This window comes from Strix uralensis, chromosome 4 (assembly GCF_047716275.1).
Source record: "Strix uralensis isolate ZFMK-TIS-50842 chromosome 4, bStrUra1, whole genome shotgun sequence".
In the NCBI taxonomy this organism is placed as follows: domain Eukaryota; kingdom Metazoa; phylum Chordata; class Aves; order Strigiformes; family Strigidae; genus Strix; species Strix uralensis.
Window position 1 is genome coordinate 32,714,922 of NC_133975.1, and position 20,470 is coordinate 32,735,391.

Consider the following 20,470-nt stretch of genomic DNA (forward strand, 5'->3'; position numbering starts at 1 on the left):
TTTGAAAGAATAAGGGATACAGTTACTGGTTTTGTCCTGCTTTTAATGTCTTTTTTTTTTTTTCTCTCTTTTTTTTTCCTTTTCTATTGCTTGTTCTTTCCTACAATTTTTTTCTTGACTCTTATTTCCTTTTACTTTCCTTTCCAAAACTATGTATTAAAAAAGCTTGTTTCCATAACTAAGTTGATTACTATCAGAAATGCTTTTTTAATTACAGTGTTTATTTAATTAAATACAGTGTATGACTAAAGAGCATGACAAAATCCATGAGATAAAACCAAGAATCAAGTACTTTTTGAAAGCCACCAAGGCTACTTGTTACCAATATTCCAGTTAAGCACTTAATCTTTCAAGAATCAACCTTCTTAATAAACAAAAATCCTTTTTCTACCTTTCCAAAGGACAAGCTCTTTTCACTCAAACAGCATGAAACAGCAAACAAAGACATAAGATACATAAGAATTAATAAATGCCCCCCAGATCAAATCATACTCTATCACTACATTGCAATCAAGCATCTTGCATTTATTCCCTCTAATACTGAGAGGAATATACTAGCTGCCAAAAAACACAGGTACTTTAAGTGATCCAGTGGGTCATATATTACTTCAGTTGTAAAATTCTAGTAACATATATTCATGTTGATTTCATTATCTAGTTTTTAATATTTGAGTGGGTTTTCCAATAACTTCCATTTTAAAGTAATAAATCATTAATATTCACAGCTAGGTAACTGTAAAGAATGCTAAAAATCAAACTGATTTTCATAGTCCTTGTCCAATGATTTACTCAGAAGACTAGAATGCTTCTTTGCAGTATATCATAACTGTTAGGGCTGTCACCATTTTAATTTTTGTGGTCTAAAACGTATGTCTTGTTTTTAATTTTAAAACCTATTGCTGTCTCAGGCTATTACATCTATTAGGCAAGAATCCTTTTTTATATGAAACATAATTTTTTTTTCTTTATTTCAACTTTTCAATCTCATAATTCTTTTTCAATCTCATAATTTTTACCACATTAGGTTAGTCCTTTCTTCTCCCTTTGAATTTCTTCTTCCCTCTCCAATATATGCCTTTCCTGAGCACACTTTTACTTCCATTTTGCAGCATGTAGGAACTCAAATGTATACAACAGATTCGGAAGTTTAGTCATATGAATAGTTCCACTAACATAAAACTAGAGTTAAACAATTTTATTTCTTGAAGTTTCTGTCCTCATGCTCATCACTACCATATGACTACATTCGAGTAACACACAAAGTAGTATCAGTACATGTCCTTAACACTGATAACCACATGTCAACGGGTCATATTAAGACTATGGATTGGGGAAAAATAGGAAAACAGTTAATACTTAGAAAAGTGGAAAAAAAGGAAAAATAGTTAATATTATTATGACATTACCTGAAGATTCAAGAAATATTCCTGACTCGTGTACTTTTAAGAATTTGATAGACCTTAGAAAGTTGTTGCTATACTGGCATACAGACTTGTTTTGCTTTCCAAGGAAATGAATCTAATAAATAACAGGAGAAAGCCAAAACACTTAATATAAAGATCTCTTTTGTCAACTGAAAAAAAAAAAAAAACCACAACCCATTGAAAATATGCAAGTCTTTTCTGCTTTCACTTTACATTAATTTTAGATTGGAAAGTTTGTTTTGCCTTTTATACTGAGTATTTTTTACTTTCTAGGTAGTTTTGGAAAATGACCACCTCATATCTCAGCAATACCGACACCATACCTTTATACTGCTGTATGCGGATCAGAGGTGGTTGTATTTTTCATTTCCTTTGGTTGACAGCTGAATAAAAACTACCATTCTATAAAAAAAATTAATGGAGGTTTTTTTTCAAGTATTGGTAGTTTCAAAGTGAACTATGGAAAATATTCTAGTATTCTGTGATGGTGCTCTATTTCAAAGACATTAATCAACTCCAACCACACAGGCAAAGTCAACTAAAATTCTCATGATATCATGTTTCTATAGCTAAATCTTAAATCATATTCAAATCAGAATGTATGGACAAGCTTCTGGAAATCCTGGCTTGTACGTTGACTTAATCAAGATCAGAGGGCGAACAACAGATCAATATTAAAATGCAGCCAACATAAGAAAGACTGTCTATGATTCACGTGTGTACCTGTATGTTTTATACACACATATGAAAACACAATGGTCACACATGCACACACCCCAGAATGTAACAGAACCATATTAAATTCTAAAAAGACAGAGATAGCTGAACCACACTTTTGCTTCTATAACTTGTAATAAACAGCAATTAAGAAAGAAAAAAGGTAAATCCAAGTGATCTGAGCATAGTTGCTTCTTCCTTGCAGATTTTACAGAGGAATGGAGATAGACTTGAGAATAAGCACAGAAATTAATCTAGGTATATGGATAATTTTTTTAGCAATTTGAAGTGGGTTTAATCCATTTTAGTAAACTGAAAACAAATTATTTATAAAAGAACATCTATAAAATTTTGCTTGACAGATTTACACAACTGTAACAATGCATTGCCCAGGGTATTATCTGAAGCCAAAGACAGAAATTGTGAATCAACTGAGTGACATTTTCTAGTCAAGACAGTATATTAGAGATTTTGAAGTTTTTTTCAGAGGTTATACAACCAATACAAACATAATTATATTTGTAAAACTGAAGGAAAAAAATCTCTTCAAAATTCTAACAAAATATCCTAAACAGATTCATATACTCTTATTTCAATAACTTGAATAGTTCTTTTTACCATCTCTCTGAATTTGCCTTCATCTGTTTGTAAAATTATATGAAGGCAGACATTGCTTGGAAATAATTTAGTACACTAAATCACACTTTTATGGCAGAGAGCATTAATTTAGGGATCCAAATCCAGTATTTAGTTTGATAAGATATCTCAGTTTAGTTTTGTTCTGCTGTGCTACAACAATGCGACTCAGCATACCACTTAAGTTTTCTTTCCCATTTTTGGGAGAAAGTAAAGATTCAAAATAATTTCTAATTTCATACAGAATTGGGGACTGGGACTAAAATACTTCGTTCTCTTGCCAAAATGTGATCCTTAAATTCTTAATTATACTGCACACTGCAATGTACTGTAATACACTATACAAACTGTTGGTTTATCAATATAATGTGTAAACTGAGAACCACATCCTCAGCACTACTTTCATAAAAAACATATGAATGGCCATTCTGGGTGAGACAAAACGTCAACCTAGTCCAATATCTCATTTCCAAAAGCAGCAAACAAGGATATTCAGATAAACACAATTTGGGGTAAGTTTCTTGCCCTTCAGCAATTTTCATAGCCTTTGGTACATTTTTCTTCTATGTTTTTGACTAATCAGTTCTTAAACATCTATAAATTTTTAGCATCCACACAATGTGGTGAAGTGCTCCATAGATGAACTACAGATGATGCTCCCAGAGTAGCATTTTTCTTTTCCCCAACTCTTCACAACTTCTCTCCAGTCAAGTGACTAACCACCACAGCATGTTCCTTGTGCAGGCTAAGTGGCTATGTCTTCTCTGTAGCTGATGTTCACCCTGCCTCTCCACTTTATGGACACTTTCTTCTAACTGCCTTATTTCCCTGGACTCCCTCTGGAGTTACTACCTATAATTGTGGCATTTTCACTAAATGAAAAGGAAGCTGGAAGATTTGTGTCACTCATGTACACCTTTAGTGTACAGTTACTGATCTTCACTATCCTGCCCAGGCACACAAATGTGTTTGCACACTTCAGTACTACACCTCCACGAGAATCAGTACTTTCAGCATCATGCTTTGAGGCTTCAGAGCCTGCACAAGTCATATACTGTTCTTCGTCACCCTTTACAGCATAGTATGTGTTTATACTACACCTATTATTTTCCAGAGTCCACCCAGCATACTGTGCATATTACACACAAAAAATACTGTGAGGATCCTAATGTTCAAAAAGGAAATATTTCACATATAATGAATCCAGAAGGGTATTTTTACAAGATCAACAGGCAAAAAGCTGTGCAGCATAGTGTTTTTAAAAAAACATATGTATCAAGATTGACATACAATTACTTTTGAAAACCAAGCCATTAACTGCTAACCTGAAACTTGTCTTTTTTAGACTGTGTGTCTAAGAAAATACCAAGTGTTATAGCATACAGAAGTACCTCACAGAATTATGAAAAATAAATACTTCTAATTACTTTCTGAGTACACTACAGGTAGTCAGAGATTTTAATGCCCAGTAAGCTACAAAGCTATCAAGAAGTTTTTACTTTTTCTCTGTAATACAGGCAGATTGCTTGATGTAAAATTATTCTTTAGGGATATCTTTTTTGTGTCAATAAATTATTTGTACATTTGAGCTTATTAAATGTTGAGCAATACTCTAATAAACAATTTCAGTTAACTAGGACAGAGTATTGAAATATTCATATGACTGTATTAGTCAGATGGACTCCTTAGGTCTTCAGTCAACGAATACTAGTACCCTGGCAGAATATTTCAACTGATCTTATACCTTTGAGAATCTGTGATTATACTGTATCATATGGTTTAATGTACATTTTCATTGAAAGAATGGTTTAGGAATGTTTTAAATTCCAAAACCATCTTCCCCCTTACAAACTTATTCAATCAAAAATTCTTATCAGGTGTTTTGTTGTACTCTTGTTTTACATAAGTGACTCAGGTTTCACTGGAACCTTAGGGTATCTGAAGTCACTTTATTCACACACAACATGAATCCAAAATCCATAAATATTTCCCATCAGACTACAAAAATTATTTTAATTTGTACAGTAATAAAAACCATCATCTGCCATTGAATTTTATTTTCTTGACAGCGAGCTACAGATTACAGCTTTATTAAATCTTAAAACAGGAGTATAACAGTCCTTTGACAGTTAGGTCAAAGCTCAGATAACATTCATAACACAGTTCATATTAAGAACTAGAGATCAGAACACTCCTGTTAAAAATCAGAAGTGGTTTGAGGGTTTAGAGAAAACATATTCCCTAAAACTTTCATATCTGCCACAGACTCTGTGTTGCCATACTCTTTGCCTTTGCTGTCCAACAGATCCTGCTTAGGTATCACAAAAGTGAGTGTTAACCTTCTGTAACCATGACAAAGGGATTTCCCTGGGAGCATCCTGTAGGTAGGGTTTCTTTAGAGGAAAGAGTGACTTCAAAGGGCTGTGGCAATGGTGTAAATCAAGGACAATTATAGAAAGAGCTAAACTTTATTTACCTAATTTATAATTGTTTACCTAATTCATCTGTTTGACTTGAATACCAAATTTGCTCACTTACATCATTAATGCAAAAAAACCCCAAACTCCAAAAGAACCAAACCAAACAAAAAAACCTGATCAGAGATTACTTGATTACCTGGACATAATAGTTCTCCCATTCAGATCTTTCTTTACAAGGGTCTACCCTGATGGGCCCAATAAAAATATAAAATGAAGAGGCTATCATAACTTACTTCTCAAGACGGAAAACAGATCTACACCTACAAAAAGATCCCATTGCATTCTTTTTAAGAAACTCTACAGAATCATTCTATTTCCTCTTATTAGGATTCTTCAGTATAGTCAGGGAAAATTAAAAGATACTGTGAGGTTTTATTCTCTGTATGTTTCCACAGTGTTATTATCTTTACATCCAAATGCAGTAACAAAGGCTAAGGATGCAAGATTGTTCTCTACCGCACTCTTTTCTTTTAGGCTTTAATTCTTTCCATCTCTAGCCCCCATTGATCACTTCAACAGAACTGTTTTATGAAATGGCAGAAATGGAACCAGTTAATTTTAAATATTATGGAGTAGCAATATAGCCTTCATAATGGAAATAATGACAATACCCACTAAAATGTATTTTTACTTAAGTAATCTTCCCAAAACACATAACAGTAATATGATCTCTGAGCCCAGTGATTGAAATGGAAATAGCAAAGCAAGGTTCATCTATCTTTCAGGTTCTTTCCATTACAACTTTATGGCAAAAGTGCCATAAAGATGTGGTTGTTAACTCACACTAGATTCTAGCTCGAGTAATTCTATACCACCTTTTAATTTTAAAATTTTATGTCTCTTACTTTTATTAATTTGTTTCTCTTTAAGCATTCTAATTGATCTATATTAAAAATTACACTCAAGATAATGATAATCAATAAAATAATTCAAAAGCTAGTTGTTAAGTCATTAAGTGATTTAAATCACTTTGAAAATCACTTATAAAATTTAAAACTGAGAGCAAGATAATGCAGAACTAAGCATAAAAATCAACCCTCTCCCTTTATAATTAGCTTTTTAATTATAGAAGGGACAAAACCAACATGAAACCATCAGGAAATGAAAATGTAAACAGTTCACATCCCTCTCAAGAAAAAATAAATTTTGGATGTGTATATACACATAAACTTATATCAATCAGCCCTAAGAAAAAATCCACAGGCAAATTTTTTTTTTATTATTAACTGTTCACATCATACATTTTTCTTTTAAATTAACTACTGTAAAAATGAACAAGTTCTTTAATAGTTACCATCATCATTTGGTAAATAAATTAAAATGTTAAGAGTATGTGCTTGAACATATAACGTGACAAAAATTTCAAACAAAAGTGTGTTTTGAATTGCATGTTCATCCAATAGAGCTAACATAGATTTTTGTCTACTAATTCTATGCAGCATGCTCAGACCCAGACAGATCACTTAAATGAGTTGTATATTCCTGAAGACAACGAAGAAAATGAGAAAGGGCTCCATCTTTATAAAAAATGCCATAAAAGCATGATTTGAAGATGACCAAGAATAAATTTTTTAAAATTTCTCTCTATCTATACATCTACCTTCATATACCTTCAGTATTAAAATATCATCTCTACTGAGCAGAGGAGAACAGGATAGCAATTTTGATTTTCATTCTATGAAACGAACTCTTTTTCCTTTTTCAATTTGTTCCATCACAGTAAGAGATGAATTAGTCAAAATTAATATATATATTAATTCATACTGTATTTTTATTGTATTTGTTGAAACAGACAGAAATCTGTACCCTACTGCACATTCTGGCTTTTATAAACCTGATCTTTGAAGATAATATGAAAAATAAACCCAGTAACTAGAAATTTTTGCTTGGGAAATCATTTCTTGGTATTGTTCTACTGTGTAGACAGATTTCAATGGGGTCAGAAGAAAGGAATATCTATAACTAAAACCAATTCTGTGCACCATAAAAACACACATTTAATTATTAGAGGTGTTAAAACATGTATCTGATTTTTTGGTTTTTTGTTTTGGTTTTTTTTTTGGTAAGATGAAATAGACTCAAAACTTTCAAGATCTTACAGGACACCCTGCACAATTTGTTTTACTTAACTGAATGGCACAGTAAAAAAATTTGCCCTGAGTCTCTGAGGGTGGATGCTCGACTGAATATGTTACTGACATGATGGACACTGATGTGACAGAAAGGGTATGCACCATCTTGCCTGCAATAACGAATCATTAGACAAGCTCCATTGGACCAGGCTTTTCCAGAAAACGCAGCAAAATTTATATTACAATCAAGAGCTTTAGGACCGTGTAATAATGTTGACTTCTATTTGGTGGTGGTTCCACTATTTTTACATTGCCTCCGGCAATATAATTTATATTCTGCTTGTATTAGATTTCTGGATTTTTATTCCTCAATTGTATCTAGCAGTATAGTAAAATATGACTGTTAGACATAAACAAGATATACCATCAGTGTCGCATCTTTTGGGTAAAGGTCTTCACATTTTTTTCTCCTCATCCCCTGCAGGCCACATGAATGTTTTATTCACATTTTTGATTTAAAAAAAAGTTCTGGCTGCTGTATTATTCCTGCTTAAAACATTTGATTTCATCATTTAATCCTGACTAGGATTCCAACCACACGTCTAATATCCTGATTTATAACAAAGATACATGTAAGATACATATCACTACATATTCTATCTTATCTTTCTATTTCTTTTTTATTATAATTTCTAGATGTATTACATCTAATTTAGGCTAGATTGACACAAGTACATTCTGCCTCTGTACACTGACTTGTATTGATTTCAAGATGGAAGATTTGTACAAATCAAAGCAGGATTCCAAGCACAAACTGTAATTTCTTATTGTACTTTATACCCATATAAGTCATCCCAATAACAGAAGGGAAGAAACCATGACACATTTCATTATTCATACAGATTGTTGGTGCATTTCAGTAACTAAAGTTTCTTCAGGTGATTTGATATCTTTCTAATTACTGCTAAATAACATTACAAAACAATACTGCTTGGCCTGAACTAAAATTAACTTGGTCTGCTTTAGTTGTCCTATTTGAGACAAACATGTTGATGCATTAGCCTTCTTTTCTTTTCATGTAATGAGTTTCTGTTTATTATTTTCTTGAACCCTAATATACAAAATTAAGTTTTTCTCTTCTTCTTTTTTCCCTATTAAAAATGACTGCATGTCAACAACTCTCTTCAAACACCTGTGATTCAAGTTACGCAGTTGGACAAATCTAAGTGTCAGAGCTGGCTTACTGGAGAAACCTTTAAGAATTCAAAATTATCTATGCATAATATTCTCTTGAAAATCTCACTTTCCACAGACATTAATGTCATGCTAGAATACACATGGAAAGCAAACACAGTTAAAAGCCAATAATGGAAATTAAGTTAATTCAATTTTCATGAAAGCAAATATTTGAAAAAAATTTCTGAGATACTTGTTTCAGCCTATTTACACAGTGAATGATTAAGAATAAGCTGTCTAGCAAACATTGTTCACTCAGCTAAAACTTATTATTACTGTTTAATAGAAGATAAACATCCACAAACTGAAAATAAATATATATATTCATTGTCATCTACCCTATCACATGAAGTTGTTGTTGCCCTCTTCTATAGCTTCTATAGCCACACTCATTATTCTTTTTGAATTTTAAAACTCTTATAAGAGATTGCATGAGTAATAGTTTAATGCACATCAGAATCACTGCAGTGAATGATGGAAGAAGATGTAGCCATCTGCATTTTTTTTGAAACATGGGGCGAGCTACCTGTGGCCTGTAGGACTGCTGACACGGGATGAAGGTACAAGTTATGAATCTGTGTCCCCTAGGCTGTTTCTAAATCGGTCCTGACACTTCATGATAAATCTCAAGCAATAAGACAAATGAGCAAGCAGTGACCTTGTACAGGCAAATAACTCTTTATGTTCTCAATGCATCTCTACAAAGTAAACATTGTTTATAGGCAGTTTTCCCTAAGCATTCAAGTTCTGGATACTACAGTACAATTTTCCAAAAACACTGCAAGGTCAGGTTGAAATTGTTTAAACTACTGTATAAATAGATTTTTGTTTTCTACAGTGAATTAAATCACATTTTTACAAGGTTAAGTAGGGTGCAAAGTATTTATTCCCTTTTTCTGTTGGGAACTTTGCTAGTATTCTGCCATTAAATCTGAATGACCAAACAAATATAAAAATGTTAAATTAACTTTATTCCATTTTTTCTTCATCAGAGATAATTTGTAACAATAAACACCAAAATGTACAGATACATATCTCAAGAATGAAAAAAAATATTTAAAATCCGCATTCAGCCATCCAGAATCAATAATGTAACGTGCACATCAAATCAAAGCAATTCATGTTTGCTAAGAAGTGCTATTTAATGGCACTGTTTTAAACAATACCTTCCTACTTTTTACAGGAAGATGCCTTTCCATGAGATGCGTAGTACTATAAAATAGCTAACCAAATATGTGTAACAGCGGCTTGACTGTTTGTGCAAACTTGCTGTGTATGTAACAAAGAGGAAATTGCAACCTTAATTTCAGGTTAGTTGCCCTTCCACAGTGACATGACAGATTTTAACTTTTTCCCTTTCATTGGGAAAAGAATGGAAAAAAAAAAAAAAAAAAAGGAGGTAACAGACATTTACAGAAATTAATTACATTACATAAAACATTAATTACTATACAGTCAAGGAAACCTACACTGTACTTGCACTGACAGATTGATTACACACACACACCCCCCCCAAGTGCTAGGAAAGAAGGTATACAATACAAGAGGTACATATACAAAATGAGATAAAAAGTGATTTAGCAGAATGGTATTAGAAATACTTAAAATGAATTCTTCATCGTACTCAAGACATCAACTATGTGACGCACCTCAAAAGACATTAAGAACAAATCAGTTCATTCCTACCCACTGTACTTCAAATGAAAGAGGACACAAGTTTTACAAAATACCCTCCAGCTCCATAAAGTCGTGCTTTTACATGAATCTTAACAAATGGGATAAAAAAGTACAAGTAAAATTAACTTGTAGCACGATTTTTTTGCTGACATGCTATGAGCAAGTTTTTGAATCATGCATGGAGCTGACAGGTTAATTCAAGAAGCTTAAGTTCCTGTTTTCCAGTGTAACATAAAAAGGAGATGAGAACATAGCCAATTACATAAATAAGACTCTGTGCATGTGTGTGTGTGCGTGCGCAAGTCCACCCGTGTATGGTTTTCTAGTACTCATTTTATCTGGCTGACAATTTTCTAAACATTTTCTCAATGGAACTATAAATCTGAGCAGAAAATATTCTTGAGGAATATACAGCTATTTCACAGGAATTTTCAATAAAATTTGTTACAAGGATATCTACTGTTTGAGACTAAAAGATAGAAAAATAGAGGTCATGTATCCGTTAGAAAGGAACATCAGAAATCAGAAGGACTAACAGCCTATAAGTAGGACACTTACCTGGGACATGATCTATATTGGAGACTGCATGAATTTGAACCTTGGTCTCTGATATCTTGTCTAAGTCTCTTAATCATTAATAATTAATGATATTGCCTGCTCTGGACTGGATCTTTCTCACTACAAAAAACAAACAAAAAGGAAACAAAAGCTTTCTTGCATTCATCCCAAAATGGGACAGGTTCTTGAAAACCAAAATATTGAGGGTGTAGAGAAATAGTTTTCTATCTAGTCAAGAGATAACAAATTTTGAAAATGAGACCATTTACAGTTTAAAATAAATTATTGACAATAAATGATTGCCATTGAAATAAATGAAATCTGTAGATGTGACAGAACATAGTTATTAAATATTCAGCAACTACTACTCTTAAATTGTAATAATATTTATTCAAAACCTAGTAACAAACTGCAGCCTTTGTAAAATGAAAGAAGTTGTCTGTTTGCCAAACAACCACATTATTTTTGAGTAGAGATAAGTACAGCTATTACACAATTTCATAAATTTCAAATGCCAATCTGCTACAAATTGGACATGTCTCAATAAAAATTAGTTAAGAAATGGAAAAGAAATTTTTCTTAGTTCTACTTGAAACTGTGTTACCTGCCATGGGCAAATACTATATTCATCTCATAGATCAACAGAATCAACTGAACTGATAACAGAAAAAATACTGTTTTGAACATCAAATAAAGAGATCTAGGTAATCAAAGAGTCTTAGAAACCTGACAGCTCATATCATTGTCATGCTTTTTGAGAAATGGATAATGAGTATAACATCATAGTATCACAAATAAATTATTTTTTTAATCTGCAGTATGTCAAGACAGTTTGCTATAAGTCTAGATAAAAGTGTTGAACACAGTTGCTTTAGTTGTACCACTAAAACCTTAAGTATCAAATTATAGTTTTAATGGACAAATTGTATTTTTTAAAAAAATATTTTTTCCATATTGGATATTAAGATCAGATGTGTGTGCGTGTGCATGTCCCAACAACCCAAAAAGTTAAAAATTTGAAAGAATTTCTCATTCTTGCAGAACAACCAAAACTCAGGAAAATATACTTGTGTTTACTGATCTCTGTAAGTAATGTTAATAAAATATTATCATTCAGATTTAGATTTTTGCAGATCCAAAAGATTCTAACTCCAAAAGTCAAACTCCTAAAGGAATATAGGGACAATCTATAAAGATGCAGTGAGGAGTTAATGGTTGTGTGTATCCGCATTATTATATATATGTTGTCACATAAAAAGAAATCATATTTAGTTGGCACATGTATCTTCTGGCAGACATTCAACCATCTTGCAAACTCCCTGCTGTCCAAACAATATGAAGTTGGAGCAGGGCCGCCAGCAACCTGAGTATGTTCAACTGTGAGCATGAAGCATGTGAATTCTAGCCAGGAAATTCAAACTGCTGTTCATGCTCTGTTTATGTCTGAAGCCAAATTGAAGTTCAAGTTCCCTTGAGAAATAACTGTCTCAACCCAGATGATAAGTTGTCTTATCCCCGATCTTAAAAGAAATTCCCATGGTACTACTGGCAAGAGGAGTTTAACATGTATCAATACAGAAAGCATTGTGCCATGACAGCAGTCAAAACTGACTACAACACTGCCAGTAACTACAGCAAGAGAAAATATCTGATTTGGGTGACTGCATTCTCAGAGGGGTAACAAAGTAAGTCTTGATTCCTAAAGGGAAAGCAGAATATGGAGACACACAAAATCAAATGTACAACCAAAACCAGTAAAACAATTTGGTGCTGATACATCCTAGGATATGTGGCTGAGTCACAGGCCAACCCAAAAGAGATCCTAAGAACTAAAGGGGTTCACATTTGCATTTTTCCTACCATTAACAATTTTTTCATCTTTTGTAAACTCTAAACTTCAACGTAATGTAATAAGCAACAGAATAATGTAATATCAAGTAAATTCCAATATCAATGCTAGTTGTGTACATAATAGAAAATGTATAAATGCACTGATATTAAATGCCTCCCCCACCAAGAGGGGGACTTAGGTTTCTCTGCTGGTTGCCCCGGGTCACTTCACAATATAACTCCACAGCAGTAAGAATACTTTGAATTTCTATTTTAAATCTGTAATTTGAAATACCTGCAGAAAACCTTTCAGTCACAGATTTCTACACTGGTATTTGTTTAGTGACAAAAATGTAAGGTAAATCTCTTTTAGGGAGTAAGTAATCAGACTGACAGACTGTCAATATACTTTACTTGTTAACAGCTATATGAAGAATAAATTATATAAAATTATAGTTCTATTGAGGTTAGAATAAGGATGATACAAGATAAAAGTTAGATCAGAGAATAATGTTTAAGTGATTAAGTATTTAAAGAAAATGTAAGCTAATCACCTATGCTATGGACCATACAAATACATGATGACAAGAATGCAGGCACAGTAAAAAATATTTCTTTCTTTTCTATCCTTTAAAAAATGGCAAGGTTAGCACAAGGAAAGGAAATTATAAATGTTCCATAAAACTCAAGTCTCCTAGGTCTATTATTTTTATATTGACAAAAGCTACAGATTTTAGTTCCCAGCTTTTTCCAAGATGTTTTGCATGTCTCCTTTGAAGATCAGGCTTAAGAGACATGAAGAAAGTTGAGTTCATTCTTGAAGACAGCAGTTGCTTACTTTTCAGGAAAGCATTTCATACAATAGATGAAGTCTGAAGTTCAAGCATGTGATTCAGAGACTTTGATGGTTCCATTAGGGGACAATATATCATAGATGCTGTCAAATTATTTTATCCTTACCACTCAGGACAGAGTAGATTCACTTGATGTGTGCAAGACAACAAAGAGTTTTATTCCAATGACGAGTTTAGCCTGGGGATTATTTCAGGGCTAAATTATTGGCAGAGCATTTTGTTCAAGGTCAGATCTTCCTCTAATATAGCCTCCTCCTGAACGGTTACTTTCCACATAAACCCTGCATAACGTGGTGTGCTATGGCTACATGCATCTATAAGTGGAAAAGTTTAGGGATTTCTTTGTTCTGAATTTCTTACATGCTTTCACATGTATCTTTCTAAACAGATGATCGAACAGTGGGGTAACAGATCCTGACTAGACGCTAGAGAGTAACACCAAGCTACCAGTGGGGGAATATCTTTCAAAAAATGTATTACTACATCTCTGACTCCTCCATCTAATATTCCTTCAGCTACACAGATACTAATTATCTTCAGTTTTGCTTGTCTAATACATGTTATATCAGGGCACTTATTTGTAACTTGTATTTACCTTTCAAATTTCTGTCTTACATTGTACACTGGAAGAAGAGATTGCATACCTGAAAGTTTCTCTATCTTTCCCAGCTATACTACTTAATCTGATAAAAGTACACTTGCATTACTTGCCTGTACTTAAGTTTTTACACAACTGCAAATAAACTATATTTCCTTTTAATTACTTCTTTGATGAGCTATTTAATATTCATCCTTAAGGACAATTTACTTCAATTGCTTGTCTTACTATGAGATGAATGGCCTTACAGGAGACCCTGTTTCTTCTCTCTGTGCATAAAAAGAGCATGGGATAGATTCAGAATGTGAATTTTACATGCAAGGTCATTATATTCAGAAAACTTTTCCAACTGGAAAATCTATAAATTGAACTCAGAAACATTTTTATTGTGCCAATTGGCCAGTGGCTGCAGCTGTACAGTTAAAAATAGAAAGTGAACAGCTAATAGAAATTAACACTGATGCAATTGTCAGCCAGCAATGACAAACCCATGCCCTAGCTTTTCATGACCCCTTGAAGTGGTGAAATTACTATTATTTTTATAAAAAGCTCAACATTGGCTTATGCTAAAACAGCAAATAGTTTAAAATAATGTCAAAATATCAAAGCAGTCCAATTTCAACAATTATTTTGTCATGGCTAGATTATACATATATAAGTGCACATGGAAGAAATTCACAGTTATTGAATTCTTTAAATACGTGAAGTTTAGGTTCATAAACTAAATTATTTTACTTTCAGACAGCTGTCACTAAGAATGTGACTCCTTCAGACTTGATACAATTTCCCACTGGTGCTCAAATGTGCATGTGTGGACATAAGCAAGAAGATTTTACTGAACTTTTTTTATGGGAATCTTCCAGCAATCAGTTTTTAAACCCATACAGACACTGATGTGAATACTAACTAGTCCAAGTAGAAGACTACCATTCCATGAATCTGCAGAAGAAAACTGGTGTTCTTCAGTGTATAATTAACAAAACGGATTGGAACATGATCCAAAGTAACAGTGCTTATAAAAGCAGAAAAAATACTGACAGACTTTTTTCATTCTTTCAGCTTTAAGTTATATGACATGTCTACAGCTATTACATGTAGCTTTATAATATTAAGTAACCTACCGTCATGTCATTTAATTACTATATTTTTTAACAGTTTCTTTGTAAAACAAATGTGCACACTTTAAGATATACAGTTTCAGGTCATAAACCACAGTTTTATGCCTACGGATTCTATTTTCTGCAAGTTTAACCACAGATCATTCCATAAATTTATATAAAAGTTGGATGACAAAAACAAAGCAGTCCTGAAACAGTACATTTCATTAAACAAAAGGATGAAATATTTTGCCGTTAAAAGAATAATGGTTAATAATTTGATGTCAATAGGGATATACTATATATAAATTTGAGTAAAAATGATCTGGTGGTGGTATGATTATTAAATAAAATGCTTCTGTTATTCTTTTGAAGTACAAAATCCTTTGGAAACAGTAATTTTTACAGATTGATCATAACAAACCATTAAGTAGGAATTTTCATTTCTGAGGTAGTTAAGGGCTATTTGATATTCCAAAATGAACAGCATTCCCAAGCATATGCAATTTTTCTGGGGGCTTTTCATACAAAAGAGAAATGATATCCAAATTGCTTACTGGTATATATGCCTATGGTAAATGTGAATATACAAAATTAATTTTAATTCTGTAACAGAAGGGTTAAAGATTAACTCACACTAGTTAGTGGCATACCATTTATATGTATTTATAACAAATTCAGAATTATTAAAGATGCACATAAACTTTGTGATTTCTGAATTGTTGTAATGAAATAATGAGTTTATGAATCAAGTGCATAACATTTCAAACACTACTTTTGTAAAATTATTAAGCCAGTATTTGCATAATTATTTCATATAGATACATCTCTCAAGCTACTGATTCAAGGTCTTCAATCCACTAACTAGTAAACACAACTGCTGAAACAATCTCGTTGTTTCCTGCACTAGAGTCCTGCACTGATTTAGTGATTCCACATAAACCTTTAACTTTCTAACTGTGACACACAGGAAAAAGAAATTTCAAAATATCTTTTCTGGGTTTTTTTTAAACAGATTGTATGTTCAAACAGTAAGAGTTTTAAACTGGATAGTGTTATACTAGCTTGTAGCGTGGAAGGTCAAACACTGCCTAGATATGGAAGCAGTAGTTCCAAATTTTTATTGGAATGCAATCTTCTGCACAGAGAAAAATTCTGTTGTCCTGTTTTGCAAACACATTATGCTAAAAAAAAAAAAAAACAAACAAACAAGCAAATCCCCCCCCCCCCAATTTCTAACAAACTCTTCAGTACATTAATATTAAAGTCATACAGTTGTCAAAATATGAATCCAATATATTCATCCACTAGTGGCAACTCAGAAATAGCAATGTATTTGCACAATACATCTCACCAGGCAACTATCTCAGATAACCTTATGCATTACAGAGCATTAGCAGATATGGAACAATTTTAGATATATGTTTAATGCTGGTTTTGTTGGCTGTTTTTTATATCCAATAAACTAATGGAGAACAGAAATGTCCTACAACCCTAGGAATTAGAAATGTATTACTAGATATATCAAAATATGGCTTATGAAGGTCAAAATCCAGAGAAAGACTACACTGATCCTAGCAGAAGCACTGCTATTTTAAACTGTGGAGTGTTCTACATTTTCTTTTGGTATACAAAAAGACACTACTCCACTGACAACTACTGAGAACTTCTACCATCTTTGTCCAAACACAGCTTTGGGAACAGCTGGAGAGATGCTGTTCAGTTTTCACTGAGCGCAGATGTTCTTTCGGGTGTACATCTGAAATACATACTCAGTAACACTTTGCTGCTTAAAAATTCCAGATGGAGGCTGTTTCATAAAAGCCTGTGGCTTTTATACCCACCTACCCACTCTTATCAACAACAAAACAGCCACTCTAAGTAAAACACAGTTCAAATGCTCAGTAAACTCTAAAAAAATACTAAGAAAAACATAAACTAAAAAAGCCACACTAAGTTGACCTAACTAACCCAGCTTCCTCCTAAAAGAAGTACCATACAGAACAGACATAGTAAACTTCTCCTGATTACTATCAATGGTGACAAGCAACCAAGAAATGCTTGGGGCAGTCACCATGATGTTTTTGGTTGGGCAAACAAAAAACTCTAAGATCCAGATATATTTTCAGCAGATAAGATTAATGAAAAATATCTGAATAGATAGGTCACAGATCCACTCACTGCAGAATATACACAAAAAGTATAAATATCTGATGTAACACTCAAAGAAGTATGTATGATTTTTAATCCAAGATTACAAGATTTGTATGTAACATGGTAAAAGAAAGAGAACTAAAACTGCAAGTAATTATTTCAAGAAACAGGATACACAAAGTTACTGTGATACTTACCACTGTGAAATTCATAACCTTCAAAATCCATACTGTCATTGCTAAGTTAACAATCATGGTAACCAACAGCAGAAGGACAAAGAAGTATAAGCACCTCTTTCGCCATCCATAAATCCCTACTGGGTAAAACTGAGGATGTTCAGTCCTTGGAAGGCTGTTCTGTTGTGTAGCTAATATATACTGCTCTCGTGTCATCTGAAAAAGAAAAATGTAAATGTAAGTAAGCAAATGAGAGGTCTGTTTTTCAGAGATTTTATTATCCGAAGATTACCCGAGAATGTATAGAACATCAGTTTCTATGGGCACAAAAGCGATGCATTCATTCAGTGTAAATGACATCTTTATTTTTACTAGGTATTTAGTAATAAACTGGTGGTTTTCATTAATTTAGAGTAAACCTTTGGTTTGATATTTCAAATAGTATTTACATTTCAAATTTATCAGCATAAACTGTAAAAAATATCAATGTAATTCACGTATGTATATTACATTCTATTTCTGAAGATTGTTTTATTGCCCTTTACGAGGTCATTCAGGAAAATTTGGTTTGGAGAAAAAAAACATCTAACTTTTTTTGTACTGGTTTTGGCTTAGCTAAAGGTAATTTTCTTCATAGGAGCTTGTAACTAAAACCAGTACACTCTTTCATACAAATAGAAAAAATCTATTATTTCTAGAAATGCATTTGTCATAATATCACTCCTTTATTATACTTAATAAATTAACTTAATAATTTACACCATTATACATACACCCATACTTTACACAAAAGTATGCCATTGTGTATACTGTATTTTACACAAAAAGAAAATGAAAACCCTTCAAAACTTTAATTTTGCCCTTTAGGAGATACGGATACTACCATCATCTGTTGTTTTCTTGACCTGGTTTAAGTTGTTCTAGCATACGAGCAAGCAGTAACTGTTTGCAAACTGCTTAAAGAAGTTATCATCAATTCTTCTTTAAGAGCAAAAAGGTTTATGGCATTTCATAAGAAACCCATTTAACATTTTTTACATCCTTAACTTTCTTTTACAGATATGTATATTCATATCCAGCTGTCACACTGCCTTTACACTGGAAGGTAATAACTTTTATCCATGACTTAAAAATAAAATTAAAGCAATCTCATTCTTTTTATGTAAAAGTTCTTCCTGAAACATGGCCAGTAAAAAAAAAAAAAAAGATTGGTTTAATAGGCTTTGTGCTCAGGAGGAGGAAGAAACCCTCAAACACAAAACAAATAAATACCCAAACCAATCAAAACCGCAACAAACTTATAAACCACATAGGATGATAAGTTTTATGCTTAGAACTGCCTTTCTTTTCACTAAAAGTAAAAAATGCACAAAGATGTGTCAGTTGATTCAATTAGAAGGAAAAAAAAGATCAAATCCATTTGAGAGTCTCAAACAAATGTTGATTTCATAAGATTTTAAAAATGTAAAGCTGAAAAACATTTATGTAAACATCTGTATTGCTAGATATTTATCCAAATCAAAACTCTTGAGGTTTTACCATGCACTTGCTAGTGAATGAGATATTAATGGCATAAATTAATTCACTGTGAATAATTACATACACAAGTCATTCAATACACATCCATACTATGACAAAAATACATACATCATTGAAATAAGTCAAAACAAAAATAATGAATTTATAAAAAAGCTTTTAAATAAGCTAGTAAACAGGTATTTTGTAATTTTTATTCTTTTCAATCAGAATTGCTTCTCTTGGCACATAATTTCAATTAAAGGTAATGTTTAGCAGTTTATTTATGTAGTAATCTTTTACAAACAATTTCCCTTAACAACGTTTCTCAGTCCTCCCAGAGGACAGTGTCACCAGGCTTCAAAACCTTAGACCACCCCCTTATATCCTGGCAGTATTCATCCTAGCTGTGTCTGAATTCCTTATGAATTCAGAAACTGAATGCACAGAAGTGTTAATCATCTTCCTCCTTATAATAAGTTTCTACACATTTATTTAGCCAGCCATTCTAAAAAAAATGCAATGCATGATTACATATTGAGATTTAAAGTAATCAGTATTTTTTACACCATTTCCATTGTTTTGTGACCTTAGTTTATATATTACTTGCAAAACAATTATTACCATTAAAAATAGTTGAAAGTCAACTTCCAGACTGTGAGAATGCCAGAAGTAGCACTGCCGCTAAAACTATGAATGTGGCACCATGAAATATGCATTTGCAACACAATCATTCAGTACAATTACATTTTATTCCATCACGACAGCCAGGCATCAGTCAGTTCCCTCAGTGTATAGTGCTCAACTGAGTGAGGCTTGGTGATGCAAGTTGTCCTCTTGCAGCCCGTGGAGGCCCACAGTGGAGCAGACATCCACCTGAAGCCTGTGAAGGACCCCATACTGGAGCAGGTGGATGTGCCAGAGCCCATGACCCCGCAAAGAGCCTGTGCTGGAACAGGCTCCTGGCAGGACCTCTGACTCCATGGAGAGGAGACCACACTGGAGAAGTCAATTTTCTGGCAGAACCTGTGGCTCCACAGGAGGACCGACGCTGGATCAGTTTGTTCCTGAATGACTGCACGCCATGGAAAGGACCCACACTGGAGCAGTTCACAAAGAATTGTAGCCCATTGGAAGGACCCAATTTGGAGAAGTTTGTGAAGATGAAGAAGACTACAGGAGAACACAACTGATGAACTTGTGGATCCAAGACTGGTGTTACCATCAGGGCTTTGGATTTTTCAATCATGGGTTAGTATATAGGATGCCAGTCCTTCTGGCATCAGATGGGATACACCTGCCCCAGAGGGGGAAAAGGATCTTGGGGCAGGAGTTAGCTGGATGCATCGAGAGAGCTTTAAACTAGATTTGAAGGGAGAAGGGGGCAAAACATGAACTCATCTGAAGTGCATTTATACGAATGCACACAGCATGGGTAACAAACAG

The 20,470-nt window shown here is 33.2% G+C and overlaps 1 protein-coding gene across 2 annotated transcripts in view; it reads right to left on the reverse strand.

Moving 5' to 3' along the window:
- Positions 1-17,725, reverse strand: part of SGCZ (sarcoglycan zeta) — a 227,807-nt gene extending 210,082 nt beyond the window's left edge. For both annotated transcript variants that reach the window (XM_074865069.1, XM_074865068.1), the window contains exon 1: positions 17,531-17,725. In XM_074865069.1, the coding sequence (XP_074721170.1) occupies positions 17,531-17,725 (195 nt within the window). The remainder of the gene's footprint in view (positions 1-17,530) is intronic.
- Positions 17,726-20,470: the final 2,745 nt, after the last annotated feature.